Genomic DNA, 25,436 nt, shown 5'->3' with positions numbered 1-25,436 from the left:
TGTTTAAGTTGTCCTTTAATTGTATGCCTCTAATTTCTTTTAACCTGCTCAGCATTTAAAATATGTTTTGCTTCTTCACTGTGATTGTATTTTTACCCATTTCACCTTGTCCATCCTATAGAAGCTATTTTATTTTTTATTATGTGTGATACAAGACCAAAAGTCATATAAGGCGTTTCAATGAGAAGTTTTTCCCACCCTGTTGCGCTTGTAACCCCATATCTCTTCTAAGTGTATCAAAAATGTTTATAATTAGTTGTGACACTTAGATAATCTGCAGTGAATTAATGTGTGACTTTTTAACATTTTAAGGTGATACTATCTGATGTGCCCTGTGTATTACTTTGTTTTTCTTTGTGTTTATACCTTGGGAGATAGCTCTGTGTTAGCATATGAGCAGTCCCTTACCTTTTTATGATCTCATGTCAAATCACCCTGAGCTGAAAGTTTAGACACTGATCATTTCTCTCAGTCCAAGTATTTCTTCTCAGGATTCTTCTTTTAAAATTCAGACAGTGTTCAGTTGACAGGCTGTATGTGAATGGTGCTCTTATCAGACTCTGTGTGCAACACCTGTATTATTGTTAGAAAAAAATCAAGTCTAGAAGTTACAGTAAGATAACGAAAATTATTTTTATCTTTCTAGTTTGAATCTGCTTGGGTACTGACAAATATTGCTTCAGGAAATTCTCTTCAGACCCGGATTGTGATTCAGGCAGGAGCGGTGCCTATCTTCATAGAATTGCTAAGCTCGGAGTTTGAAGATGTTCAGGAACAGGTAAGAAATGAAAAGGAAGAGAAACAGGAGAAACAGATGAAGCAGAAAATTCCTTTTTCTTTCTTTTTTTTTTTTTTGTTTTTTGTTTTTATTTGAAAGGCAGATGTACAGAGAGAACAAGAGACAAAGGTCTGCCATCTGCTGGTTCATTCCCCCAAATGGCCACACTGGCTGGAGCTGAGCTGATCTGAAGCTAGGGATCAGGAGCCTCTTCTGGGTCTCCTATGTGGTGCAGGTTCCTAAGGACTTGGGCCATCCTCCACTTCTTTCCCAAGCTGTAAGAAGGGAGTGGGAAAGAAAGCAGAGCATCCAAGACACAAACTGGCACCCCTATGGGATCCTGGTGCTTGCCAGGGTGAAGATGAGCCAGTTGAGCCATTGTGCTCATCCCTTAAAATCAGTCCTGAATTCTTTAATTCTATAGATAATACTTTTTTGGGCCATGTAACCAGTTACTGACATACAGATTTATCTTGTGGAGATCTCTCAGTTTAGTGTGACTGAAGTAGCAGGTTTCTGCCACTGTGTCCAGAAAAAGCTGTAGAAAACATGGGCTTTTGGAAGGTTGATGCCAGCTTTATGAAATTTGTGAAGATTGCTGCTAAAAGACCGTGATTTTCTTTTACAGGTTTTTAAAGGTATATTTGACAGTGAATTGCATTTATTCTGCACAGTTGAATTTTGACATGTATGAATACACATAGAACCCTCATTATGATAAGAATACTTTTTTTAAAAAAAGATGTATTTTTATTACAAAGTCAGATATACAGAGAGGAGGAGAGACAGAGAGGAAGATCTTCCGTCTGATGATTCACTCCCCAAGTGACCACAACGGGCCGGTGCGCGCCGATCCAAAGCTGGGAACCAGGAACCTTTTCCAGGTCTCCCACGCAGGTGCAGAGTCCAAATGCCTTGGGCCGTCCTCGACTGCTTTCCCAGGCCACAAGCAGGGAGCTGGATGGGAAGTGGAGCTGCCGGGATTAGAACCGGTGCCCATATGGGATCCCGGGGCTTTCAAGGCGAGGACTTTAGCCGCTAGGCCACGCCGCCGGGCCCATGATAAGAATACTTAAATCCTTCACCCCAAGATTAATGAGGTTATCTGTGTTTGATTGTTCTCTGTATTCATGTTTCATGAGCTGATTAAGCCATTTGAATTTCTGTCCTGTATCAGTCAGGTGTTACTTGGAGTGCTGCTTAGGTGGGGGGAATGAGGTTCCATATAAAGATAATGGAAGTGATTCGCTGACGTGTGTATTATACTTCTGTTTCTTTGAACTTGAAAATAGTATTAGTATTCTTATCCCAATTCTACAACTGTTTGACTTCTTGGTGAGTGGAGGAGTATTAATATGTATCCATGTATAAAATATTGGATAACTACCATAAAATTTTATCAAGTGTAATTGTGATGTATTGGCATCTTTCTTGAGAAATTTATGAAGGAATAAATTATATACCTGTCCTTTATTAATACTTCCTTTATAGGCAGTCTGGGCTCTTGGCAACATTGCTGGAGATAGTACCATGTGCAGGGACTATGTCTTGGACTGCAATATCCTTCCTCCTCTTTTGCAGTAAGTTTCATTTCTTATGTTGTATAAATAAAAACATGAAATACTTTAGAAGAAATGGTTTGGGAATCTTTGTGGAAATGATTTGGGGCTTGCTACTGTTTGTTGTTGACTTGTCCAGAGCTTTTTTCAAACACTTAAATCTTAGTCACACCTGTCTTAGTCCAGTGATGAAATGTCTGAATTAGTTACATTAGAATTAATGAATCTTCACAAAAGTTCTAGAGGAAAACTGCTTGAAGACGTATATTTATCAGTAGCATTAGTAGTATTTATGTATGTCAGTAGGATGTTAGTGTCTGTTACATAATTGAATAATATGCATTTTGCTTTTAGGTTATTTTCAAAGCAAAACCGCCTGACCATGACCCGGAATGCAGTATGGGCATTGTCGAATCTCTGTAGAGGGAAAAGTCCACCACCAGAATTTGCAAAGGTAACAACTGTGCTTGTGTGGGATATTAGAAAAAATACAAGTTACAAGAGTGGACGACCACTCATGTTCACGGAAAGATTATTTTGATTATATTTAAAATAGAACTTTATCGGTTTCCAAGAAAGGTGATTTGTTGCAGATTTATTTATTTATTTATTTTCTCTTTTGTAGTTTTTTTGATTGGAATTATTTTTCACTGCTATGAAAGATCTATGAATTCATCTTAAAACTTTAGTTTTAAAAATGAAGAATCTAAAATACAGAATTTTCTAGTTCTTTTAACTTTGGCCTGCAAAGAGTGCATTTTGGCAAAGAGTCTCACTGTAAGAATTGGTGTATGCAAAACTGTGTTCCCTGAAATGATTTTCTTTGAGCTTTGACTACTGCTTCAATGTAAGCTGCAAAATCACTAACAAACAGCATTCCTGTGGAAATGCCACTTAGTCTCTTGCTTCTTCATCTACAAGAGCGTGACTACTGTTACCGTCTTGCGGATCTCATCTCATTTCTAACTTTTATTATTTAATATCATAATCAGACTATCTTCCTTTTACAGGTTTCTCCCTGTCTGAATGTGCTTTCCTGGTTACTATTTGTCAGTGACACTGATGTGCTGGCGGATGCCTGCTGGGCCCTCTCGTATCTGTCAGATGGACCCAATGACAAAATTCAAGCAGTCATTGATGCAGGAGTGTGTAGGAGACTTGTGGAGCTACTGATGTAAGATATCTTTAACCAGCTGTTTCTGACTGCCCCTTCTCCTGTTATATTTGTTTGCTAATCGCTAATGTTTAAGTATTAATTGTGTATTACACTGGTTGATGGTGCTTTAGGCTACTCTCTTTTGCTGCTTGTTATGTCTGTATCAGATTGTCTTGTTTTATTGAAACTTATACAGAGCCTGACAGGTTTTTGTTGTAGCACTGGAAGCCTGAACTATAGTTTTAGCTAGTACTAGATAACCTGAGACCAACAAGTTGGCCTCAAAAAGCATATTGTCACTAAAATTGTTACTTTTAGGATTTAATATAGTGTCAGGTATTGACTTTTATTTTATTCTGTTTGTAATGCCTTAGAAGAGGAGTGTAAGTTTTACTAAGGATGTACATCATTTTGGACTGTGTTTCAGATTTTTAGGTTATCCAGTAGTAGAAAAAAATAGAATAATGTAATGGAGAAAAGGTAATTATAAGGAAGATAAAAATTAAAGTGCAAAGTAGATTCTAGGAGACGTTGTTTGAAATGTGATGTGTAGATTGGGTTACATCAATTAAATGCACATTACATAGTTTTAGGATTATGGTTAGCCACAGAATGGATATAGATCAGTAATACAGTGCTGTTGTGAATGACAAGCACATGATAGTCATGTTGTCAAAAGTATAGTATCCAAAATCTGGAAAGCAATTGTTTATATTTGTTATTTATTAGATTGTTACTCATTAGATTCACTTTAGCCAATTATTTTTAGACATCAGAAAAAAGGATCTTGAAGGAAGCTGAAAACAAATAATTTTGTTTAGCTTGACATTAGGACTTAGTTTCTTTTTTCAAATGTATAACAAAGGGTTCATGTAGGTTTTAATTTTTTTTAACTAGCCATGACTGAGGTTTAGTAGAAAAAGCTTAGTGTTGAAGTATAAGTCCTCATCTTGATTTTCAAGATAGTCTAAGTGTCTAGGGGCTAAAATTGTTGTTTTGATGATAACTTTGTGCTCCAGTATCATGGAAGTCTAAGTAATGGGGATATGAGATCTGAGCTGAGGAAGGGGTAAATTCACAATCCAGTTGATAGAATACCTGGGTAATGTTATTTGAAAAGATTTGTATTTTTTCCCAAAAAAGTAATAAATGAAGAGACAAACAGCTCTTCTAAGGAGCACTGATGTCACATATTTGTTTCTTTTGTATTTTGGTCCTAAGGAAAAGAGGTCATAGATAGAATTGTTGGCTGTAACTTTTTTTCTTTGTGATTACAGGCATAATGATTACAAAGTGGTGTCCCCTGCTTTACGGGCTGTGGGAAACATTGTCACAGGGGATGATATTCAGACACAGGTATGAATAAATGGCAAGGTTTGTGTGTGTGTGTGTGTGTGTGTGTGTGTTTCCCACAAAAGCAATGTTGAGCTGTGTGGTATTTCTTCATAATATTTAATTCTATTTGATGAGGCCAATGTTTAAAATGTTGTCTTAGGCATACACTTTTAACCTTCAGTATTTCTTGACCTGTTTTAACAGTTTTAAGTTCCCTTAAAATAATGACTTTTCAGGCCCGGCATAATAGCATAGTGGTTAAAGTCCTCGCCTTGCACGTGCCAGGATCCCATATGGGCACCAGTTCTAGTCCTGGCGATCCTGCTTCCCATCCAACTCCTTGCTTGTGGCTGGGAGAGCAGTAGAGGAAGGCCCAAGGCTTTGGGACCCTGTACCCACGTGGGAGACTTGGAAGAGGTTCCTGGTTCCTAGCTTCGGATTGGCTCAGCTCCAGCCGTTGTGGTCACTTGGGGAGTGAACCATCGGACGGAAGATCTTCCTCTCTGTCTCTCCTCCTCTCTGTATATCTGCTTTCCAATAAAAATAAATAAATCCATAAAAAAAAAAGATAATGACTTTTCCTTGGGTCAGGCAGATTTGTCTAACTCTAAAAGTGGTGCTTGTGAGCATCAGAATTAGGAATAACAGCTTTTTTGTTGTTTCTGTCATCTTGGTGTCTTTTCTGATAGCTTCTCCCTTTTGTATGTGGCAAGTACCCTGTGTGAGAAAGAGTCCTCATTCCTATTTTCTAAAGTCCATTCAACTTAACTACCAGGACATTATCACCGCCAGTGGGTTATTGTAGCCACTTTTCTTCCTAATGTCTCACATGCACCAGCTGAAATTTCTGATTTATTTTCTAGGGCTTCTGTGAGGATGAAGAATTTTGGTTCTTCTGCCTCACTGAATCTTTCTCTCCAGTCAACTTTCCTCTTCTTGCTTTTAGGCATTCTCCAGGGGCATCCTCTGAGCTTCCTTCACAGTTTTAGTGATCATCCTTGTAGCCTGAGTTTGTAGGGGGGTGTTTGTTTTTGTTTAAAGATTTGTTTATTTTTATTGACAAAGCAGATTTACAGAGAGAAGGAGAGACGGAATGATCTTCTATCCGCTGCTTCACTCCCCAGGTGGCTGCAATGCCCAGAGCTGAGCCAGTCTGAAGCCAGGAGCCTATTCCAGGTCTCCCATGCAGATGCAGGGTTCAAGGCTTTGGGCCGTCCTCCACTGCTTTCCTAGGCCACAAGCAGGGAGCTGAATGGGAAGTGGAGCAGCTGGGATATGAACTGACGCCCATATAGAATCCCAACACATGTAAGATGAGGACTTAAGCCACTAGGCTACCATGCTGGGTCCTGTTCACTCCCTTAATGCCTGCAGTAGCTAAGACTTGGCCAGGCTGAAACCCAAATCCTGGAACTCGGTCCTGGTACCCATGTGAGTGTCAGGGTCCACTGATATGAAAGTAATATCTTTCTATTTCCTTCTCATCTTTTTTTTTTTTCTGTTCATAGTTCAAATGTATGTTCATACATGTATTTATTGTGATAGGTCTTGGTATTTCCTTAGCAGTCTGTTGTAAGCATAATTTCCTTTGGTTAGATATCTTAGAAGTAGATTCACATAAGGCAAATCATTTATTTGTTTTAGTGAATCTTTTTAAAAGATTAATTTTTATTGGAAAGTCTGATTTAGAGAGAGGAGAGACAGTGAGAAAGATCTTCTCATTGTTCACTGCCGGTTCACTCCCCAAGTGGCCACAGTGGCTGTGCTGAGATGATCTGAAGCCAGGAGCCAGGAGCTTCCTCCAGGTCTCTCAAGTGGCTGCAGGGTCCCAAGGCTTTGAGCCGTCCTTGACTGCCTCCCAAGGCCACAGGCAGGGAACTGGATGGGAAGTGGTGCTGCTGGGATTAGAACCGGTGCCCGTATGGGATCCCAGGCGCATGCAAGGTGAGGACTTTAGCCACTAAGCTACCATACTGGGCCCAGTGAATATTAATGCTTACGACCAATTAATTGTTAGGAAGTACTGCTTAACTGTGATTTTACTTCTCTTAAAATTTCTTGTTTTTGTACTCAGAAAGTCTTTGAAAAGTCATAGAGGAAAAGCATTCTTTTATGCTTAATTCTTTGTAAAATAAATGCTACTGTGTTAATCAGTCTGAATTTATGGTTTAAATTTTCTGATAGGATAGGAGACCCTTACCATGTGTATTTGTCTTGTCTGTCTGTATCCAATTTTGAGAGGTGGAATTGTCTTTTTTTTACCCTTGTGCCCTATAAACATCTATTATACTTCATTAAGAACGTATTGGTTCACTGATCACCAAAAAATTAATAGAATAATAAAAGACTTAAAATTTATAAGAGTTTCTGATCATTTGATACAGAGCAGGGTTTTCAAAGTTTATAGAAAATATATATTATGAAAAAGCTATATTCATGAGTTTAGGAATGTTTTTGCACACCAAAATAGATTTCTCTCTCCCTTTTTTTTTTTTTATTTAAAGAAAGGCAAAGCGACAGTGAGAAGGAGAGACAGTGAGAGACAGTGGGACTGCTGGTTTACTCCTTAAATGATTACAACAGTCAGGGCATAATAGGCTGAAATCAGGAACCAGCGCCTCCTGACAGGGTCTCCCACCTGGGATATGGGGACTCAGTCGTTGGCCCTTAGTGACTGTCTGCAGTTGAATGCACAGGAAGGTGAATTGGAAGTGGGCAGCTAGGCCTCAGATAGGCCCTTAGCGCATCCAGCCATCACAGGCAGCATCTTAACCAGTTACCATGATACCAGTCCAAATAAACTCACCTTCAAGTATGGGGAAATGTACCCACCTCAAAGCCTTACGCTGTAGTATGGGAAGGTCAGTGAGAGGCCTTTTTGATTAACATTACTACTTTTGTTCTTGGATAAGTACAGTTTAGCAGTTGTGAATGTATACAGTGAAACTGGTGTTATAATCTTAGGAATTCCAATTAGCTGTTACTACTTTGTTTTTACACACAGACACACATCTTTACAAGGGGCAATGTTACTTTTTTTACATATGGTTTCCTAAAATTAAAGATTCAGTTATCTTAGGAATAATACAGTAAGATTTCAAAACCTTTCCTTTCAGGTAATTTTGAATTGCTCAGCTTTACAGAGTTTATTGCATCTGTTGAGTAGCCCAAAGGAATCAATCAAGAAGGAAGCATGTTGGACAATATCTAATATCACAGCTGGAAATAGAGCACAGATCCAGGTAATATACTATCCATTTTTCTCTGTTTCTATTGTGAAATAAGTTGTTTTTCTCAGCCTTTAACAAAATCAGTTTTCATTATTTCCTTGAAGGCCACTGCCAATATTGTTTTATTTTCATTTTCTGCTATTTTGTTTTGAGAGACATAAAGATAGCAAGACTGAGTTCCAAAGCCACTGGTCCACTCTGGTTTCCCCAGTGGCTGGGGCTGATCCAGGATGAAACTGGGAAGTGGAACTCACCCAGACATCCCTCATTGGTCGGCAGGGACTCAGCTCCTGTGCTGTTGCTGATTGCCTCCACAGTGCCCTTCTGCAGGGAACTCAAATGGAGAGTGGAGCTAGCATCTGAACCCAGGCACTCTAGTCAGATTTATGGGCATCCTAACCAAAGGCTTATCTACTAGATTAACTACCTGTCTCCATAATGTTTTATTCTTTTCTTCTACCTTGTAAATGCTATGTGTTTTAAAGTTTACATGTGTGCCTTGTTTTTTCCCTTTGCTTTTACTATTGAATGCTTTACCAAAATCCAGGTAGTGTCTTGTAGTTTCAAAGTGTTTTGTTAGACTTTCAAACAAAACATAGGTTTACTCTTGTCAAGTACAGTATTTGCTTCCTAATGGATCTGTTGCTTTAAATTTTTTTTTTTTTTTTTTTTAAGAATTGGGATGATAGCAGAGAACTGGGTTTTTCAAACTTAATTGTGATTGTAAGGTTTTTTTTTTAAAGATTTATTCATTTTATTACAGCCAGATATACAGAGAGGAGGAGAGACAGAGAGGAAGATCTTCCATCTGATGATTCACTCCCCAAGTGAGCCGCAACGGGCCGGTGCGCGCCGATCCGAAGCCGGGAACCTGGAACCTCTTCCGGGTCTCCCACGTGGGTGCAGGGTCCCAATGCATTAGGCTGTCCTCAACTGCTTTCCCAGGCCACAAGCAGGGAGCTGGATGGGAAGTGGAGCTGCCGGGATTAGAACCGGTGACCATATGGGATCCCGGGGCTTTTAAGGCAAGGACTTTAGCTGCTAGGCCACTGCGCCGGGCCCTGTTGCTTTAAATTTTAATGAACCATTAGATACCCGTTCTTCTCTGAAATAATCAGGTGTTTTTTTACTTCTTTCTCTGTCAGTAGTAGAGTAAGTTATATGAAAGATCAGATCAGAGCATAGGGTTCCAAGCTGGCCTGGAATGATGGGTCGGAAAGAATGCAGCAAAGATTTAGGGGGCTTGGACTTCAAAGGAATAATAGCGATTGTTTGACCTGATATCCTCATTTACTTTAATACATTTACCAGACCATTCTCACATTGCCCTATAAAAATATACATTTAGCATTTAACAGTTAAAAGATAAACTGATGAGGCTGAGGTTTAGAGAAATCAATGTGATTTCCCTACAGGCACCTCCAGTGAATCATTCATAGGACAAGAATTTTATGTCCTTTCACTAAACTTTGCTGGCCTTCCTCCTTCCTCATGAGAGTTCTTGTAAAACATGGTTGGTTATTCCTGGGCTGCTGGACTGGATTCCGAGATTGATGGCAATGGTGGTTTATATTACAGTGTGGATATGAGATGACTTCAACTCTTAAGCAAAGTGGTGTTATTGCATTTAGATTCTTGATCAAGGAGAAACATGAACAAAATGATTTGGGGAAGACTTGTTTAGCATTAGTATGTGTAAGGGCTTGAGTAAAGTAACTACAAGGCTGTTGTGGTAATCTTAACTGGGAGGTTGTAGCTTGGAATTGGATGATAGCAGTGCTGTTACAAAGGAGATGATGGACCAGGGCATTTTGAATTAAAAGATAAGTCTTGGTAACTGATTAAATGTAGAGTGAATATATGAATACATAGCAAAAAAAATGTCATTAGTGAAGGTGGCTTAAAGTTATAATTGATATCATAAACATTTTAATAAATCTTATAATGCACCTTTCCGGTTTTTTTCCCATTTTGTATTTTAAATTTTAGACTGTGATAGATGCCAACATTTTCCCAGCCCTTATTAGTATATTACAAACTGCTGAGTTTCGGACTAGAAAAGAAGCAGCTTGGGCCATCACAAATGCAACGTCTGGAGGATCAGCTGAACAGATCAAGTAAGTACTAACCAGGTAGGACCTTGTAACTTTGAAGGTTTGCTGCCTCCCTTGTTGCCTTGAGTGGAGGGTAACCTATATTTGAGAAATAGGTAGTAGATGATCGTATCAATGATGAGTACTTCATTTCAGCCCTTGGAAGTTTGTTTTGTCATAATTATCCTCACATGTGCATTTAATTCTGCACACTTTTCCCATTTCTTACTGCTGAAAATCTGGAATGTGAGAAGTAAGGCATAGTTAAGAGTTGGCAGTAGAAATATGTACAGGTCGGCTGCAGTCAGCTTTCAGTTGATCAGAAAAAGATTAGCTAGTCTAGAAGGTTACTTGTAGAACTTAGAATCCAACTTTAACAAGTAACTCTTGTTTCTAGATTAGGCATTTTTACGATAGAATTAGACCAGACTTGAGATAGAAGTGTGCTTTATCATGATTTGTCAAATTCAGAAGAGCCACTTAAAAGTACTGTGGTTATTCAGTAAAGGGAGAGATGTGTTCACTTGGTAGAAGCTTGTATCTTAAAAATGTTTAGAGAATACATAAACGTGGGCAAGAATGATCCTTTTCCTCAAAGAAGCATCATATGTGAAATGCTAATTTCTGCATCAAGATCGGAAAAAATAAAACTACAAGTAAGAAAAAAGAGAAAAGAATGAGAAGAACAGGGGAAGCTAAACTCAGCCTGCCTTAACTTTATTGAGAATGTAGATGGGAGAGGAAAGTTTCAAAGGAGTGCTAACTCAAAAAACCGTCTTCATGCAGTAGTATCAGATAAACACAGCTACTACTGGTAGTGCTTTGTGGAATAAATTTAGCCTGTCATTAAATGCTAGGATTTTTAGTACTGTGTTTGAGTCTTGACAGTGCAAGACTTGGTTAGGTGTAGATGAGGGTTATGTGCCTCAAATAAGAACATTGCTTTGTAGGCAGTCTGCTTCTAGATCAGGTTTTTGTATATCGCAGAGTGTGTCTCCTGTAGCAGTATATTGAAAATAACCCCCTTAACAAAGGGTTTGTAAGATAAGGGACAAATTGGCTGCGATTATCATAATGGCTTTTCAAGGAAGACTTCACGGCTGGATTATGGTATAATGGATTAAGCTGCCCCCTTGTGACACCAGCATGCCTTATTGGATGCCTAGTTGGGTCTAATCCAGCTTCCTGCTAATGTGCCAGTGCTCCAGCCAGCAGAGCCAGTAACGTGGACACGGCAAGGGTCTGGGGATGAGGCACCGACAGGAGACCAGTGATCGCGCAAGTCTCTCTCAAGCCTCTCTTTATTACTCCTTATATACTCTTTCCCCCAAGAGCTTTTACCAAACAATAGGATGCCAGTGAGTCCCATTAGACCAGGTGCTTTTAGCTGCAAGCCCATTTCCTGTAGTGCTCAGCTTGAGTGCTGATCAACTCCTTAGCCCACAACATACCAGGAAGGCACGGCAAGATGGCCCAAGTACTTGGGTCCCTGCCATCCATGTGGGAGACCAGATTGGAACCTTTAGCTCTGCTCCTGGCCTGTTCCAGACTTACTTGTTACCATTTAGGGAGTGTTCCCGCAGATGGAAGACAGTTGTCTCTTTTACACTGCTTTTTAAACTATTTTTAGAAAAAGGGAAATGGGAGGAAGTAAGATTTGAAGCATTTAAGATTAGAAACATTGATCTTCCATGTCTATCAGAATCTGAAATATTCTCTTCTGAGACACTAATTATTTTGAGTGTCATCACCAAATAATAATATAGAGTAATCTGGTTATTTGAATAAACTTTATGTTCAAATTTTTATAATTGTTTGCTCTGTTGAAGGTGAGTAGAATTACTACTGTTTTTCCCCTCCCCCTTTTTAAAAACATCTCTTTTGTTTTTGAAGGCCTTTTATGCCTTTTCTAAGAATTTCTTTATTTGAGATCTTCAGTTTGTTGGTTCACTTCCCAAAAGACTGTAATGACTGGGCCTGGGTCAGGGCTGGTTCAAAGTCAGGAGCCTGGGACTCCAGCCCAGTTCTCCCTGCAGGTGCTGGGTATGCAGGCACTTTGTTCATCTTCCACTACTTCCCTAGGCACATTAGTAGGGAGCTGGATCACAAGTGGAGCAGCAAGGAACCTGTGAAGGGGCTCCGATAAGATGAAGTTGTAAGCAGTTGTTGAACCTGCTGTGTGCCCCCCAGCCCACGTTGAGAGAGCAAACAAGAGAGTCCTTCCATCCTCTGCTTCCCCAAATGCTTACAACAGCAAGGACTGGACCAGGCTGAAGCTAGGAGGCCAGAACTCAATCTGGGCCTCTTCTATGGTGACAGGAGTCCAGATATTTGAACCAATCATTAATCATTTCTCAGGGTGCATTATTAGCAAGAAGCTGAACTGGAAGCAGGGCAGTTGCAACTGAGATTTCATCCAGTATGTGAAGCTGTGACTTAACCTGCTGTGCCACATGCCCACTCTCTAGCCCTCTGTAAAATTCACCATATTTACAGTAATATTAATGATCAGTTCATTGAAATATCTTTAGAAGTTTTTGTGAAAATTTTTTTTGTAAAAATATTATGATCCAAATCACAGAAAATAAACTGATGCTTTCCCTGATAAAAGACATTTTAAGAAGCTGCTAGTCTGGCCCTGGCGCAGTGGCCTAGTGCCTAAACTCCCTGCCTTGCACGCACTGGGATCCCATATGGGTGCTGGTTCTAATCCCAGTAGCCCCATTATCCCATCCAGCTCCCTGCTTGTGGCCTGGGAGAGCAGTCGAGGACAGCCCAAAGCCTTGGGACCCTGCACTCATGTGTGAGACCCGGAAGAGCCTCCTGGCTCCTGACTTCAGATCAGCTTAGCTCCTGCCATTGTGGCTGCTTGGGGAGTGAATCAGTGTATGGAAGATCTTCCTCTCTGTTGCTCTTCCCTGTATATATGACTTTTCAATAAAAATAAAATGTTAAAAAAAAAAAGAAGAAGAAACTGCTAGTCTATCTTCCTAAGAAGTTATCCTATTTTGGGCATGGCACAGTGGCCTAGCGGCTAAAGTCCTCGCCTTGCACGCTCTGGGATCCTATGTGGCTGCTGATTCTAATCCCGGCAGCCCCACTTCCCATCCAGCTCCCTGCTTGTGGCCTGGGGAAGCAGTCAAGGATGGCCCAAAGCCTTGGAATCCTGCACCCATATGGGAGACTTGGAAGACGTACCTGGCTCCTGGCTTTAGATCGGTGCAGCTCTGGCCATTGTGGTCATTTGGGGAGTGAATCATCAGACAGAAAGTCTAGATCTGTCTCTCCTTTTCTCTGTATCTGACTTTGCAATAAAAGTAAATCTTAGAAAAAGAAGAAGAAGAAGAAGTAGTAATCAATTGCCTTTATTCAAAGTAGAAAAACTATTTCTGTTTTTGGAGTCCAGAAATTGTGGAGGGAATGAAAAGGCTGGCCGTTGGCTGGCTGTGATGAATTTACTTGCAGTGAGTTGTGGCCTTGTGCTCGGGTGGTTGCTTATTTTCTCTGCAGTGAATTTGAGGAATCCGATTGAGGTTCCTCAACTATTATAATAGTTTTATGAAGCTTTAGATTTTGTTGGAGTTAATTGTTGTTTGTATTAATTTTAGGTACCTGGTAGAACTGGGTTGCATCAAACCACTGTGTGATCTTCTCACAGTCATGGACTCTAAGATTGTCCAGGTTGCCCTAAATGGCTTGGAAAACATCCTGAGGCTTGGCGAACAAGAAGCCAAAAGGAATGGCGCTGGCATTAACCCTTACTGTGCTTTAATTGAAGAGGCTTATGGTAAGATGCTTTGATAAAATTTATGACTGAGAAATCCTTGGGTCATAAATAGTCCAATAACAGCAATAAAAGTGCTGCTAGGCCCTGGGTGATGTGAAACTGCTTTTCTGAAATTGCTGGTTTTACGGACTAGATGTTTGTCTGTGTGTTTTTAGGAAGACGGTTTATAATATAGCTTTCAGATGTAATTCCACCAGTTATTTTTGTGCTATCACTCTGTGTATGTAGAGAATCTACCTGGATGGCAGGGGATCATTTTTCTGTCAAGGGCCATTTGGATATTTATATTACTTGTAGGACCAGACCAAATTATTTTTTTTTGTCTTACGTGATCTGCAAGCCAGATGTTCCCTACCCCTGCTTATATCAAAGAAGGAAAGATACAGTAAAATATAGTTTATCTGAAATTTCCAATATTTTCCTCTTTTTAGGTCTGGATAAAATTGAATTCTTACAGAGTCATGAAAACCAGGAGATCTACCAGAAGGCCTTTGATCTTATTGAGCACTACTTTGGGACCGAAGATGAGGACAGCAGCATTGCACCCCAGGTTGACCTTAGCCAGCAGCAGTACATCTTCCAGCAGTGTGAGGCTCCTATGGAAGGCTTCCAGCTTTGAAGCAATACTCTGCTTTTGTGTTCCTGTGTCACACCAGGCTACCCAGTCAAGTCCTCTTGTGGAGCCCACAGTCCTCATGGAGCTAACTTCTCAAATGTTTTCCATAATACTGTTGCGCTCATTTGCTTGCCTTGCGCACCTGCTCTCTTACACACATCTGGAAAACCTCTGGCTCTCTGTGGTGGAATGCCCTTCTAATAAAAGGGTAACCAGAACGGCCCACTGTCTTATGGAAAAATTCCTAGGCTTCGGAGATCTGCACTATTAGAATCATGGGGATACACACATTAGTGTGTGGTGGTTCCCTTTTTTTTTGTAGGGGAAAAAAGAGGACTCCTCATTCCCTTTAAAGTGGGGGAAAAATACTGACATTAAGAGATGAAACTAAATGTTTATCTTGAATTTCACACAACTACTTGTGACAAGGGAGATGTTTAGACATGATGTGTAAACTTCAGAGTACTTCTCATGAATTCTTCCACATTGAACCCTTGGATTACCTGGTGGCTTTTTCTAGCCAAATTTGCATTAATCCTTACTGAGATTGGATGGTTTTCTTTCTTCTATTGGAGCCAATCTTCAGATACTAAGGTTAAACCATCCACTCCCTCACCTTCAGCCTTCAGTGAATGTGCTTAATTGTCAGGAATGCTGAAGAATTAACACTTTGACTCTGAAGTGTGATGCAGGTTTGCAGATTCCCTTAAAGCAGAATGAAGAGGAGCACATACTAATTTGTATGGTTTTAGCTTCTCTTTGGTCTTATTGTGTTTTGGGATTTGGAAGTGGCTCAATTCAGTGATTTAGAATCTTAGTGATCAAAAAACCATATCCTGTAATTTAGTTAAAAAAAAAAAAAGGTAAGAGAAACAAAAAAATACCCCTCTAGTTTTTCCAGACTCAACCAGTATGACTAGAGGTTGTGCACTAAACAAATGTGTCAGGCTTTGTGGTCCTGATCAAGGTCCTCATTGAATTGGAGCTCGCCCTAGGTGCTTTCCCCTCTGTAACCGGCAGATTACATACAAAGGTAACTTACGGATTTTCTTTCTTAGTAAAGTGCAGCTTGATTTTAATGCATTCATGCTGCACATAGCATACCTTTAATGTAGCATCCTTCTCATAAGAAATAACTGTCTTCTCAACATGACTTGCTTAACCCAAATAAGGGCAGTGATCTTTTTCTGATGACTTCAGTGTTCCCTGATCATTTATTTCATCTCCAGCTAGTACTTCCTCCCCTCCCCAGTGGAAACAGTGTCCACCTCTGACTTGTTTAATGACAGCTGCACTCTGTACCTACAAGTGGCGCTTCCAGTGCTGTGCTCACTGATCCACACTGTCCTTGGACTGGAATGGAGAAATAAGCTTAAATTGCCAAGAGAACTGCAAATGACTTCTCGGTGCTAGTTGGCCGTCTTGACTAAACGCTGGGATACACTATCAGAGAAGATTCTTTGTTGTTAATGATTTGCTATTCAAAATGAATCCTGAAGGAAAATTGCTCACTTCTGTTTCAGAGCATACCCTGTTAAACCTCTTTAGACTTGTCCTCTAGAATTCATTATAACCCCAAAGTGTAAGAACTATCTGGAAGTTGCCCCCTGACAAGCTATTACACATCTCTGGTAAATCCTGCTGAATGTAAAGGATATGCAGAGTTCTCATACCTCATCATGATGTTATCTAAGCAGCCAGCTTACGTGACCTGACTTAAACTTCCAGAAACCCCACTTCCCTCCAAATTGAAAGATTCAAAGACAAAGGACATTTATCAGCCAAGAGTGTGACACAGTCTTCGCATCTAGTCTGTAGTTGTGTCTGTGCTCTGGGATGGATACCGTCTGATGTCTGTCTGTCATTGATGGATCAGCCACTGCAAAACTAGTCAATTCCCATCTATAACTGTTACTTTTCTAGTGCTGCTTTGTGCTGAGAGAACATTTTAGTTTACTGCACCTGACCTGTAAAAGACTTTTGATTCTTTGTAATTTTAGGGGTAAATTAGGTGGTTAATTTAAAGAACTTTCAATGTTGCCTTTACATCACATTAAAATATAACTTCTTTCAGAAGGGTTAGAAGCACTGATTCATAGTAAAAATCTTGTTTTTAGCTTTGACGTTTTGTGGTTGAATTTTATTTTTAATTGTAAATTACTGGTAACGTCATTTCTGTAGGATGTTTTAAATTATGTACCTTTTATTGAATGGTTCCATTTCATTTTTATATAAGCCCATTTAAGTGGAAAAATAAGAACACAAAGTTATCTCCCTACATTAAGAGTAGTTAGTATTTGGTGGGAATTTTTGGTAGCAGTTTCAGGTGAATGAAGTGAAATTCAGTGAGTGAATTAAAGCAATCCATTTAACTGACATGATCTAGTTTGTCTATAACTGAAGAATTTATCTTTTGTTCTCGAAGTAGTTCGTGAATCACAAGGTAGGAATGAAATACATATATATAAATAATAAAAGGAGTATAAAAATTGGAATTGACTAAATGGTAAGTCCCAGTGTAATTCAGATGTACCGATAAAGCAGCCTTTTGGTAATAGAAATGGCATTTTAAGGGATAACAGTAAATCCTGTTTATAACTCTTCCTGGAAGATTCTGTTAATGTAATTTCAGTTTACTGAATGCCTTATAATTAAGGTGGTGCATATTACCAAACTATGTTAATTCCACTGCAAGAATATTCTGGTGGGTTGATGTACTGATTAGAGGACATTGGCTTTTTTTTTTCCACTTCCTACAGATTTTCTAGTCAGATTCAGCATACTGTGAGCTTTGATAGGAGATGAAAAGGCATCTGAACCTAAAGGCCCGGCGAGGTTGATGTTATTGGGCTGGCGAGTACCAGGAAAGGTGGAGACCACCAACGTGAAGAAAGGTGAAACTCTCTGTGAAACACTTTTTTTTTTTTTTTTTAAGATTTATTTGCTGGAAAGGCAGATTCACAGAAAGGAGAGACATAGAAAGAGGAGCCTCTTCTAAGTCTACCATGCGGGTGCAGGACCCAAAGCTTTAGGCCATATTCCACTGCTTTCCCAGGCCACAAGGAGAGGTGGAGCAGCCAGGACACAAACTGACACCCACGTGGGATGCCAGTGCTGAAAGGTGGAGGGCTATCCAGTTGAGCCATTGCACCAGCCCCTGAAACACTTTTTGCTTTCTTGTCACTAATTGAGACTTTTTACTTCTGCCTGAAAACTCTGTTGCCCCAGGTTTGTTTTTTCCATATACCTGAGGGAAGAAGTTGTTTGGGCTCTGGGTTCTTTTCAGCATTATTGGCACAGAGAAAAACCATTAACATTTGTCCCATAGTAAATCTGAATTATTCCAGGTTACTATTGGTTCTAGAAAAAATGTGTTTTATGAACCAAATTTTGTCAACCAAACCCTGCATTGTACATGGCTATCTGTAGGCAACTTTGAAATTACTTCTCTAGTGCTAATAAAAATTTCAGCTGTTTAATCCCCTGACTTGGGGTAGCATCATGAGAATGTTTCCTTAGGTCAAGGGTTTGTTTTTTTTTTCTCTTAAGATTTATTTTCTTGGAAAGGCAGATCACATTTAGACAGAAAGATCCTCCATCTGCTAGTTCATGCCCCAAATTGCCACAACGGCTAGAGCTGAGCCAATCCAAAGCCGCGAGCCAGGATCTTCTTCTGGGTCTCCCACACAGGTGTAGCGTCTGAAAGCCTTGGCCCATCCTCTGCTGCTTTCCCAGGCCATATGCAGGGAGGTGGAAGGGAGTGGAGCAGCTGGAACACGAACCTGCACCCATGTGAGATCCTTGCACTTGCCTAGTGAGGATTTAGCCATTGAGTCATGGCACCTGGGCCCAAGGGTTTCTTTTCTTTCCTGTGGATAAATTTTGTGAAAATTTTAGTATCAACAGCCAAGTCATACCTATTTTAGAGGGTGAGCTTTTGTGTATATTTGGAAATTGTGATGGGTAATGAAGATAATACAAGAGAGCAACATTTGCCTTAACTGACATACTGTATGCTGCCTCCCGCATTCTAAAACTCGCTCATTAGAAGAGAGGTTTGTTTCTATATGGAAGTCACAAATCTGAACTTTTGTCCATTTGAATTTTAATAGGAGCAAGTTCATATGTGTAGTGCAGTCAGGGTGGCTGTAATACAGAGTATCCCATATGCTTTATTGGCAGAAAAGAACAGGTTGTGGAAAAGATACATGATAAACAAATCTTAATATATTGATTGAAAGTACCAAATTGTTCTGAGACATAAAATGCACCTTAGGGTAAGAAGGAAGAATTAAGATTAGATGATGTGGTATTCTGCTTTCAACTGAGGATGGCCAGACCAGCAGGTTTTCTTGGAGGTTGGATTCTTCAGTTTGTTGCCATTTGGGCATCTGCTGCATTCTTGGTGCTTAGCTAAGAGCTTTCCTTTTAATGCTCTCATACGTAGATAATTATCACTGCATTATGTATGTCAGAAATCAAGAGTTAGAAGAAATTACTTTGCCCACAGATACTGGCTGCCCAAGGGTGGAGAAAGAGCCTTCACATATGCTGCTTCTCCAAGGAAGTACTGGTCCCACGGTAGGTAGGTCTGCATGTGAGAACTCCCAGAAAAGAGAGTGAGCAGACCCGGGTTGGCCTGCATTCTTCCCTAGCATCCTTACAATGACTGGATGGCATCTCGGTTGCCTTTAAGTTACATAATCCTTGCAACTCAAACTTTTTACCCCTTGTAGTGCTAAAATTCTAAATAAATGGTAAATGCAATATAGGTTCAGAATACTGATGTGTGGGTTATTGATTGAATATGCCCACATAATGGCAAAACTTATGGAAACAAGTTTCCATTCAAATGCAAATGTAGATGGTGTTGGCAACAAAGCTTTTTAATGAATACCTGTGCTTTAGAAAGCAGGGCCGGGATGTTAACTTTAACACAGCCTACTTCCTGAAGGAGTACGGTTCCAAGGAGTGTCAAAAATTCCTAGAAACTTTTCTTGTGTTGGTTGTTATTTCTGCTTACCTCAGGTCATTTGGTCCACTCCATATCCTTTCTCAAAGAGTTATAAACACTTTAATTTAGAATGGCTAGTGATTCTACTGGCAATTGTTCTGTCACGGCATGGGTGAGTGCCTTCTACACAGTAGACATCCAGGAAGTGCTAAATGAATGAGGATGAATTTGCATCAATGTGATATCAGTAACCTGTTCATAATTACTGAAGAAAATTCAGAGGAATTCCTTTTTGCTGCTGCTTTGAACCACAATTACATTAAAAAGGTGTCTCAAAATCTGTATGTACCATTTCAGGAGAAATAATGTAACTTAAAGTTTATAAAAGCAAGCATTATAGTAGAAGGAGTTTGTTAATTAAAAGCAAACAAAAAATTGTCCTGGTCTATTTATATATATACTAAAAACACATTATCAGTGTTCTGGAAGATTGATGTTGACAAAAGATTTGTGAATTATAACCAACCTCTGTGGAAGCTGGTGATTGTCATAGGCTATTAAACAGGGATTTGCATATTGTATAGATTATACAAGAACATTGTCTATCTGTTCCTCAGATTTGACAGATGGATAGAAACAGAAAAACGTTAATTTTGTCATTCCATGACTGCTTGCCTTCATTTTTTTTTTTTTTTCTTTTTGAGAGATTCCACTGATCTGGGACTTTTTCTAAAAGCAAAGTCTTGTAGCAGAACACGGGTTTAGTTCCTGCAGATGACAGCTGTTTCATCTTAGTAAAGATAATAATAATTGCTGGGTTTCAAGCTTACTGCTGGCATGGATGGCTTTTTTGCCTCTTATTTGCATTTTGAAAAATGTTACTATTTAAAACCAAAATATAGTTATTGCTGTGATCAGGACTGATTTTGCAAAAGATAAAATTCCTTTTTAAATTTTCTGTTCCATGTCCTTTTAACCTAAGGAAACTGATGGAATGCAGTGGGCTCCACATTAAGGATCACTGGCACTTGGACACAGCAGTAAGAAAGTGATTAGGAAGGAGAGACTAGAAACCCCAAAGGCCCCCAAATGGTGGAGAGAGAACAGAACAGGGCCTGTGAGGCTGGGCTGGAGTGAGCATAAGCTGCCATAGTAAGAGTTGAACTTTGTCTAAGCATACAATGCATATTGGATCTTCTGATCTCAGAAGGCAGGGGATCCCGTTGATATACTTGGATAAATTTTCCAGGATTATGGTGATGAGGCAAATGTTGCAGGTCCCTGTTAGCCCTTGGCTTGCTGGAAACATTCTAGTTTGTATTTATGTATCACTTAACATCAGTTCATTATTTTAGTGCTCCCTTTAATTTTTTTAAACTCATCAGTTGCCATTTGTTTTTATTTTATTAATTTTTAAAGTGATTTATTTTTATTGCAAAGTCAGACATACAGAGAGGAGGAGAGAGGAAAGATCTTCTGTCTGATGATTTACTCCTTAAGTGGCCGCAATGGATGGAGCTGAGCCCATCTGAAGCCTGGAGCCCTTAGCCTCTTCGGGGTCTCCCACGTGGGTGCAGGGTCCCAAGGCTTTGTGCCATCTTTGACTGTTCTCCCAGGCCACAGGCAGGGAGCTGGATGGGAAGTGGAGCAGCCGGGATATGAACTGACAACCATATGGGATCCTGGCGCACTCAAGGTGAGGACTTTAACTGCTACTCCATCGTGCCATCCTACTCCCTTTAACTTTAAAAACGTTTCAGTTTGGGTAACTTTATGTGGTCTCCCTATAGTAAACCTAAATGAGTTTTGTACAATTGTTAGGGGTCCTAATTGGATATGGACGTAGTTCTGTTATACTTGGTTCTGAGGAGTAGATTTGGTTGTCAAGAGTTTATGAAGTTAGTCAAGACATTCCTTAATATCGGAATCACTTCCAGACTATTAGTATGTCTTATTAAAATTTTTTAATTAAACTACTTGTGGGCCCGGCATGATAGTGTAGTGGTTAAAGTCCTCGCCTGAATGCACCGGGATCCCATATGGTCGTCGGTTCTAATCCCGGCAGCTCTGCTTCCCATCCAGCTCTCTGCTTGTGGCCTGGGAAAGCAGTTGAGGATGGCCCCAAACCTAGGAATCCTGCACCTGTGAGGGAGACCTGGAAGAAGCTCCTGGCTCCTGGCTTCAGAATAGCTCAGCTGCAGCTGTTGCGGCCACTTGGGGAGTAAATCATCGGACGGAAGATCTTCCTCTCTGTCTCTCCTCCTCTCTGTATATCTGACTTTCCAATAAAAATAAATAAATCTTAAAAACTACTTGTGGCAGTATTTATTTTTATACATAACTTTTTCTTTAAAGATTTTTATTTTTGTTGGAAAGGCAGATTTACAGAGAGAAGGGGATACAGAGAGAAAGATCTTCAATATCTAGTTCACTCCCCAGATGGCCACAAAAGCTGGAGCTGAGCTGATCTGAAGCCAGGAGCCACTTCCAGAGTCTCCCACATGGAAGCAGGATCCCTAGGCTTTGGGCCATCCCCTACTGCTTTCCCAAGCCACAAGAGGGAGCTGGATGGGAAGTGGAACATTCAGGACACAGACTAGTGCATTCAAGGTGAGGGTTACCACTGAGTCATTGTGCCAGACCCTTTTCCCTTAAATTTTTATTTGAAAAGCAAAGAGATCATCTGCTGGTTCATTCTTTAAGTGCCTGCAACAGGTGAGGCTGAGCTAGGGTAAAACAAGAGCTCAGTTTGGGTCTCCAGACCCACATAGTTAAGGAACCTCAGAACTTGAGCCATGATGCTGCCTGCCTGCATGTATGTATGTTAGCAGAGTTTGGGAGTTGGGACTTGAGCCCAGGCTCTCATTTATGCACCAAACATGAGCCTATGGAAACATTTGTATTAATATTCACAGACTTGACTGAAGTACAACAGGAATAACCAACTACAGAGAGGGACCATGAGATTTCCATAGGAACTATAAGAAAATCCTCACTACTTTCTCCCAGGAGGAAAGCTTCCAAATCATCTATCCAGTGAAGATGAAGGGCAGAAAGAAATACAATTAAAATGAGAATTGTGGGCCCAGCATGGTGACCTAGTGCTTAAAGTCCTTGCCTTGCATGAGCTGGGATCCCATGTGGGCGCTGATTCTAATCCCGGCAGCCCTGCTTCCCATCCAGCTCCCTGCTTGTGGCCTGGAAAAGCAGTCAAGGACGGCCCAAAGTCTTGGGACCCTGCCACCTGCGTGGGAGACCGGGAAGAAGTTCCTGGCTCCTGGCTTTGGATTGGCTCAGCTCCGGCTGTTGTGACCACTTGGGGAGTGAATCATCAGAAGGAAGGAAGATCCTCCCTCTCTCCTCCTCTGTATGCCTGACTTTGCAACAAAAGTAAATCAATCTTAAAAAACATGCAAACTGGGCCCGGCAGCGTGGCCTAGCGGCTAAAGTCTTCTCCTTGAACGCCCCGGATCCCATGTGGGCGCCGGTTCTAATCCTGGCAGCTCCACTTCCCATCCAGCTCCCTGCCTGTGGCCTGGGAAAGCAGTTGAGGATGGCCCAAAGCTTTGGGACCCTGCACCCATGTGGGAGACCTGGAAGAGGTTCCTGTTTCCCGGCTTCGGATCAGCGCAGCACCGGCCGTTGCGGCTCACTTGGGGAGTGAAACATCGGATGGAAGATCTTCCTCTGTTTCTTCTCCTCTCCGTATATCCGACCTTCCAATAAAAATGAATTAAAAATTTTTTTTAAAAAATATAAAAGAACATGCAAACTCGTTAAAAAAAAGGTGGAGGGGTTGTGTGGGGTTGGTATGGTGGCTCTAGAGGCTAGTTCCTCACCTCGCACGTGGATGACAGTTCATTTCCATTTCTTATCCAGCTCTCTGCTTGTGGCCTAGGAATCAGCAGAAGATGGCTGAAGTCCTTAGGACCCTACATCCATATGGGAGATCTGCAAGAGCATCCTGGCTGATGGCTTCAGCTCAGCTCAGGCCTGGCCATTGCAGCCATTTGGGCAATGAACCAACCAGTGGGTAAAAGATCCACATCCCCCCATTCTGCCCACCCAACCCTCTCAGTAAATCTTTCAAAAATAGAAAGGATTGTTTAAGAAATTTTCGTGGAAAACTCCAAATGAAAATCTAGTGATGGTTTCTCTTTGGAATTATCTGTTTTGTTAGTATTCCTTGCTCCTACAGTTATTTGTTTCACGGATTTGTTTTTATTGGAATGGCAGATTTACAGAGGAGAGGGCTGGTGTGATTGCCCCAGTCACTAAATCCTCTCCTTGCATGCGCTGGGATCCCATATGGGTGAAAGTTCATATCCCAGCTACTCTACTTCCCAACCAGCTCCCTGCTTATGGCCTGGAAAAGCAATAGAGTATGGTCCAAATCCGTGGGACCCTTATACCCACGAGGGAGACCCTGAATAAGCTCCTGGTTTCTGGCTTCCAAGCAGCTCAGCTCCAGCTGTTTTGGCTATTTGGGGATCGAACCCGAAGATGGAAGATCTTTCTATCTCCTTCTCTTTGTAAATCTGCCTTTCCAGTAAAACTTTTTTTTTTTAAGACATTATTTCCTTTTTTTTTTCTTTTTTTTTAATCTTCTATCTGCTGGTTCACTCCTCAAGTGGTTCCAATGGCTGGAGCTGAGCTGATTTGAAACCAGGAGCCAAAAGCTTCTCAGGTCTCTCATGTGGGTACAGGGTCCCAAGGACATGTGCCATGCTCTCCTGCCCTCCCAGGTTGTAAGCAGGGAGGTGGATTGGAAGTGAAGGAGGATGCAGGAGGGAGCTTAGCCTACTGCAGCACACCAGCGGGCCCTCCTACCATTGATGCCCTGCCTCCTTCCAAGGAAATAAACTGACAATTCAGGTCTTAGCTCGTTAGGACTATGTTGTGAGCAAGCCTTAACTACTCACTTTTATAGCCTTGAATTTTTTAAAAAAGATTCATTTATTTTTATTGGAAAGGCAGATATACACAGAGGAGGAGAGACAGAGAGGAAGATCTTCCATCTGATGGTTCACTCCCCAAGTGGCTGCAACGGCTGCAGTGGCTGGAACTGAGCCAATCTGGAGCCAGGAGCTCTTCCGGGTCTCCCACACGGGTGCAGGGGCCCAAGGCATTGGGCCGTCCTCGACTGCTTTCCCAGGCCACAGGCAGGGAGCTGGATGGGAAGTGGAGCTGCCAGGATTAGAACCGGTGTCCATATGGGATCCCGGGGCTTTCAAGGCGAGGACTTTAACCACTACACTATCACGCCTGGCCCTAGCCTTGAATTCTTTACATTAATTCCTGATGCTGTTTGTGGAGGGAGGGAATAAACAAGGAATGGGTTTGAATTTTGTGAAAACCTGGATATTCCTATCAAAATTTTTCGTTGTATACTCTCTCCTCCAGACATATGATCTTAAATATTATAGCATCCCCTCCCCTAACAGCAATCCTGAAGTCCAGTATTAACTTTATTTATTTATTTGTCTTTGCTGCTTTACTAGGAAAAAGCACTGGATTCTTCAACGCAAAGACTTTGTTCCTCAAGGTGTTTAAAAAGGCCTTAATGAGTGAAAATGCAAATATTTTCAGCATAGACTGAATTGAGTTCCTCAACTTCTCAGCAATATGCCACTCACAAAGCTAGTAAGAGGAGGAAAGGAGAGTTAAGAGGCAGGGTTGAGTAGGAGGAGGAAGGGACGGATCTGTGTGCCCAGGTGGTCGGAGCCAAGCGTCCAGGTCTCCATTGTGGATGCAAGGGCACGGCCATTTGCCACCTTGTTCTCTTTCCTAGGCTGTGAACTAAGCTTCCGCCTACTTTTTGCTGGTGTTTTATTTTATTTTTTCGTATAATGCCATTATGTCTGAAAAACTTCTAACGTGTTTCCTGCAACACTCACCAAGACCTTTTGAAGTCGGGTCGTGTAAATT

General features: G+C 40.9%; 1 protein-coding gene across 4 annotated transcripts in view; it reads left to right on the top strand.

Annotated features, from left to right (window-relative positions):
- The window catches only part of KPNA1 (karyopherin subunit alpha 1), a 57,999-nt gene extending 41,322 nt beyond the window's left edge, over positions 1–16,677 (top strand). For all 4 annotated transcript variants that reach the window (XM_058661970.1, XM_058661972.1, XM_058661973.1 and 1 more), the window contains 9 exons: positions 647–778; positions 2,270–2,358; positions 2,692–2,791; positions 3,348–3,511; positions 4,771–4,849; positions 7,945–8,070; positions 10,048–10,175; positions 13,760–13,938; positions 14,370–16,677. In XM_058661970.1, coding sequence (XP_058517953.1) covers positions 647–778; positions 2,270–2,358; positions 2,692–2,791; positions 3,348–3,511; positions 4,771–4,849; positions 7,945–8,070; positions 10,048–10,175; positions 13,760–13,938; positions 14,370–14,557 — 1,185 coding nt within the window. In that variant the 3' untranslated portion in view covers positions 14,558–16,677. The remainder of the gene's footprint in view (positions 1–646; positions 779–2,269; positions 2,359–2,691; positions 2,792–3,347; positions 3,512–4,770; positions 4,850–7,944; positions 8,071–10,047; positions 10,176–13,759; positions 13,939–14,369) is intronic.
- Positions 16,678–25,436: the final 8,759 nt, after the last annotated feature.

Source organism: Ochotona princeps, chromosome 3, assembly GCF_030435755.1.
Source record: "Ochotona princeps isolate mOchPri1 chromosome 3, mOchPri1.hap1, whole genome shotgun sequence".
Taxonomy (NCBI): Eukaryota; Metazoa; Chordata; class Mammalia; order Lagomorpha; family Ochotonidae; genus Ochotona; species Ochotona princeps.
The sequence above is the reverse complement of the archived record's forward strand: the minus strand, read 5'-3'. Positions and strand labels throughout refer to the sequence as shown.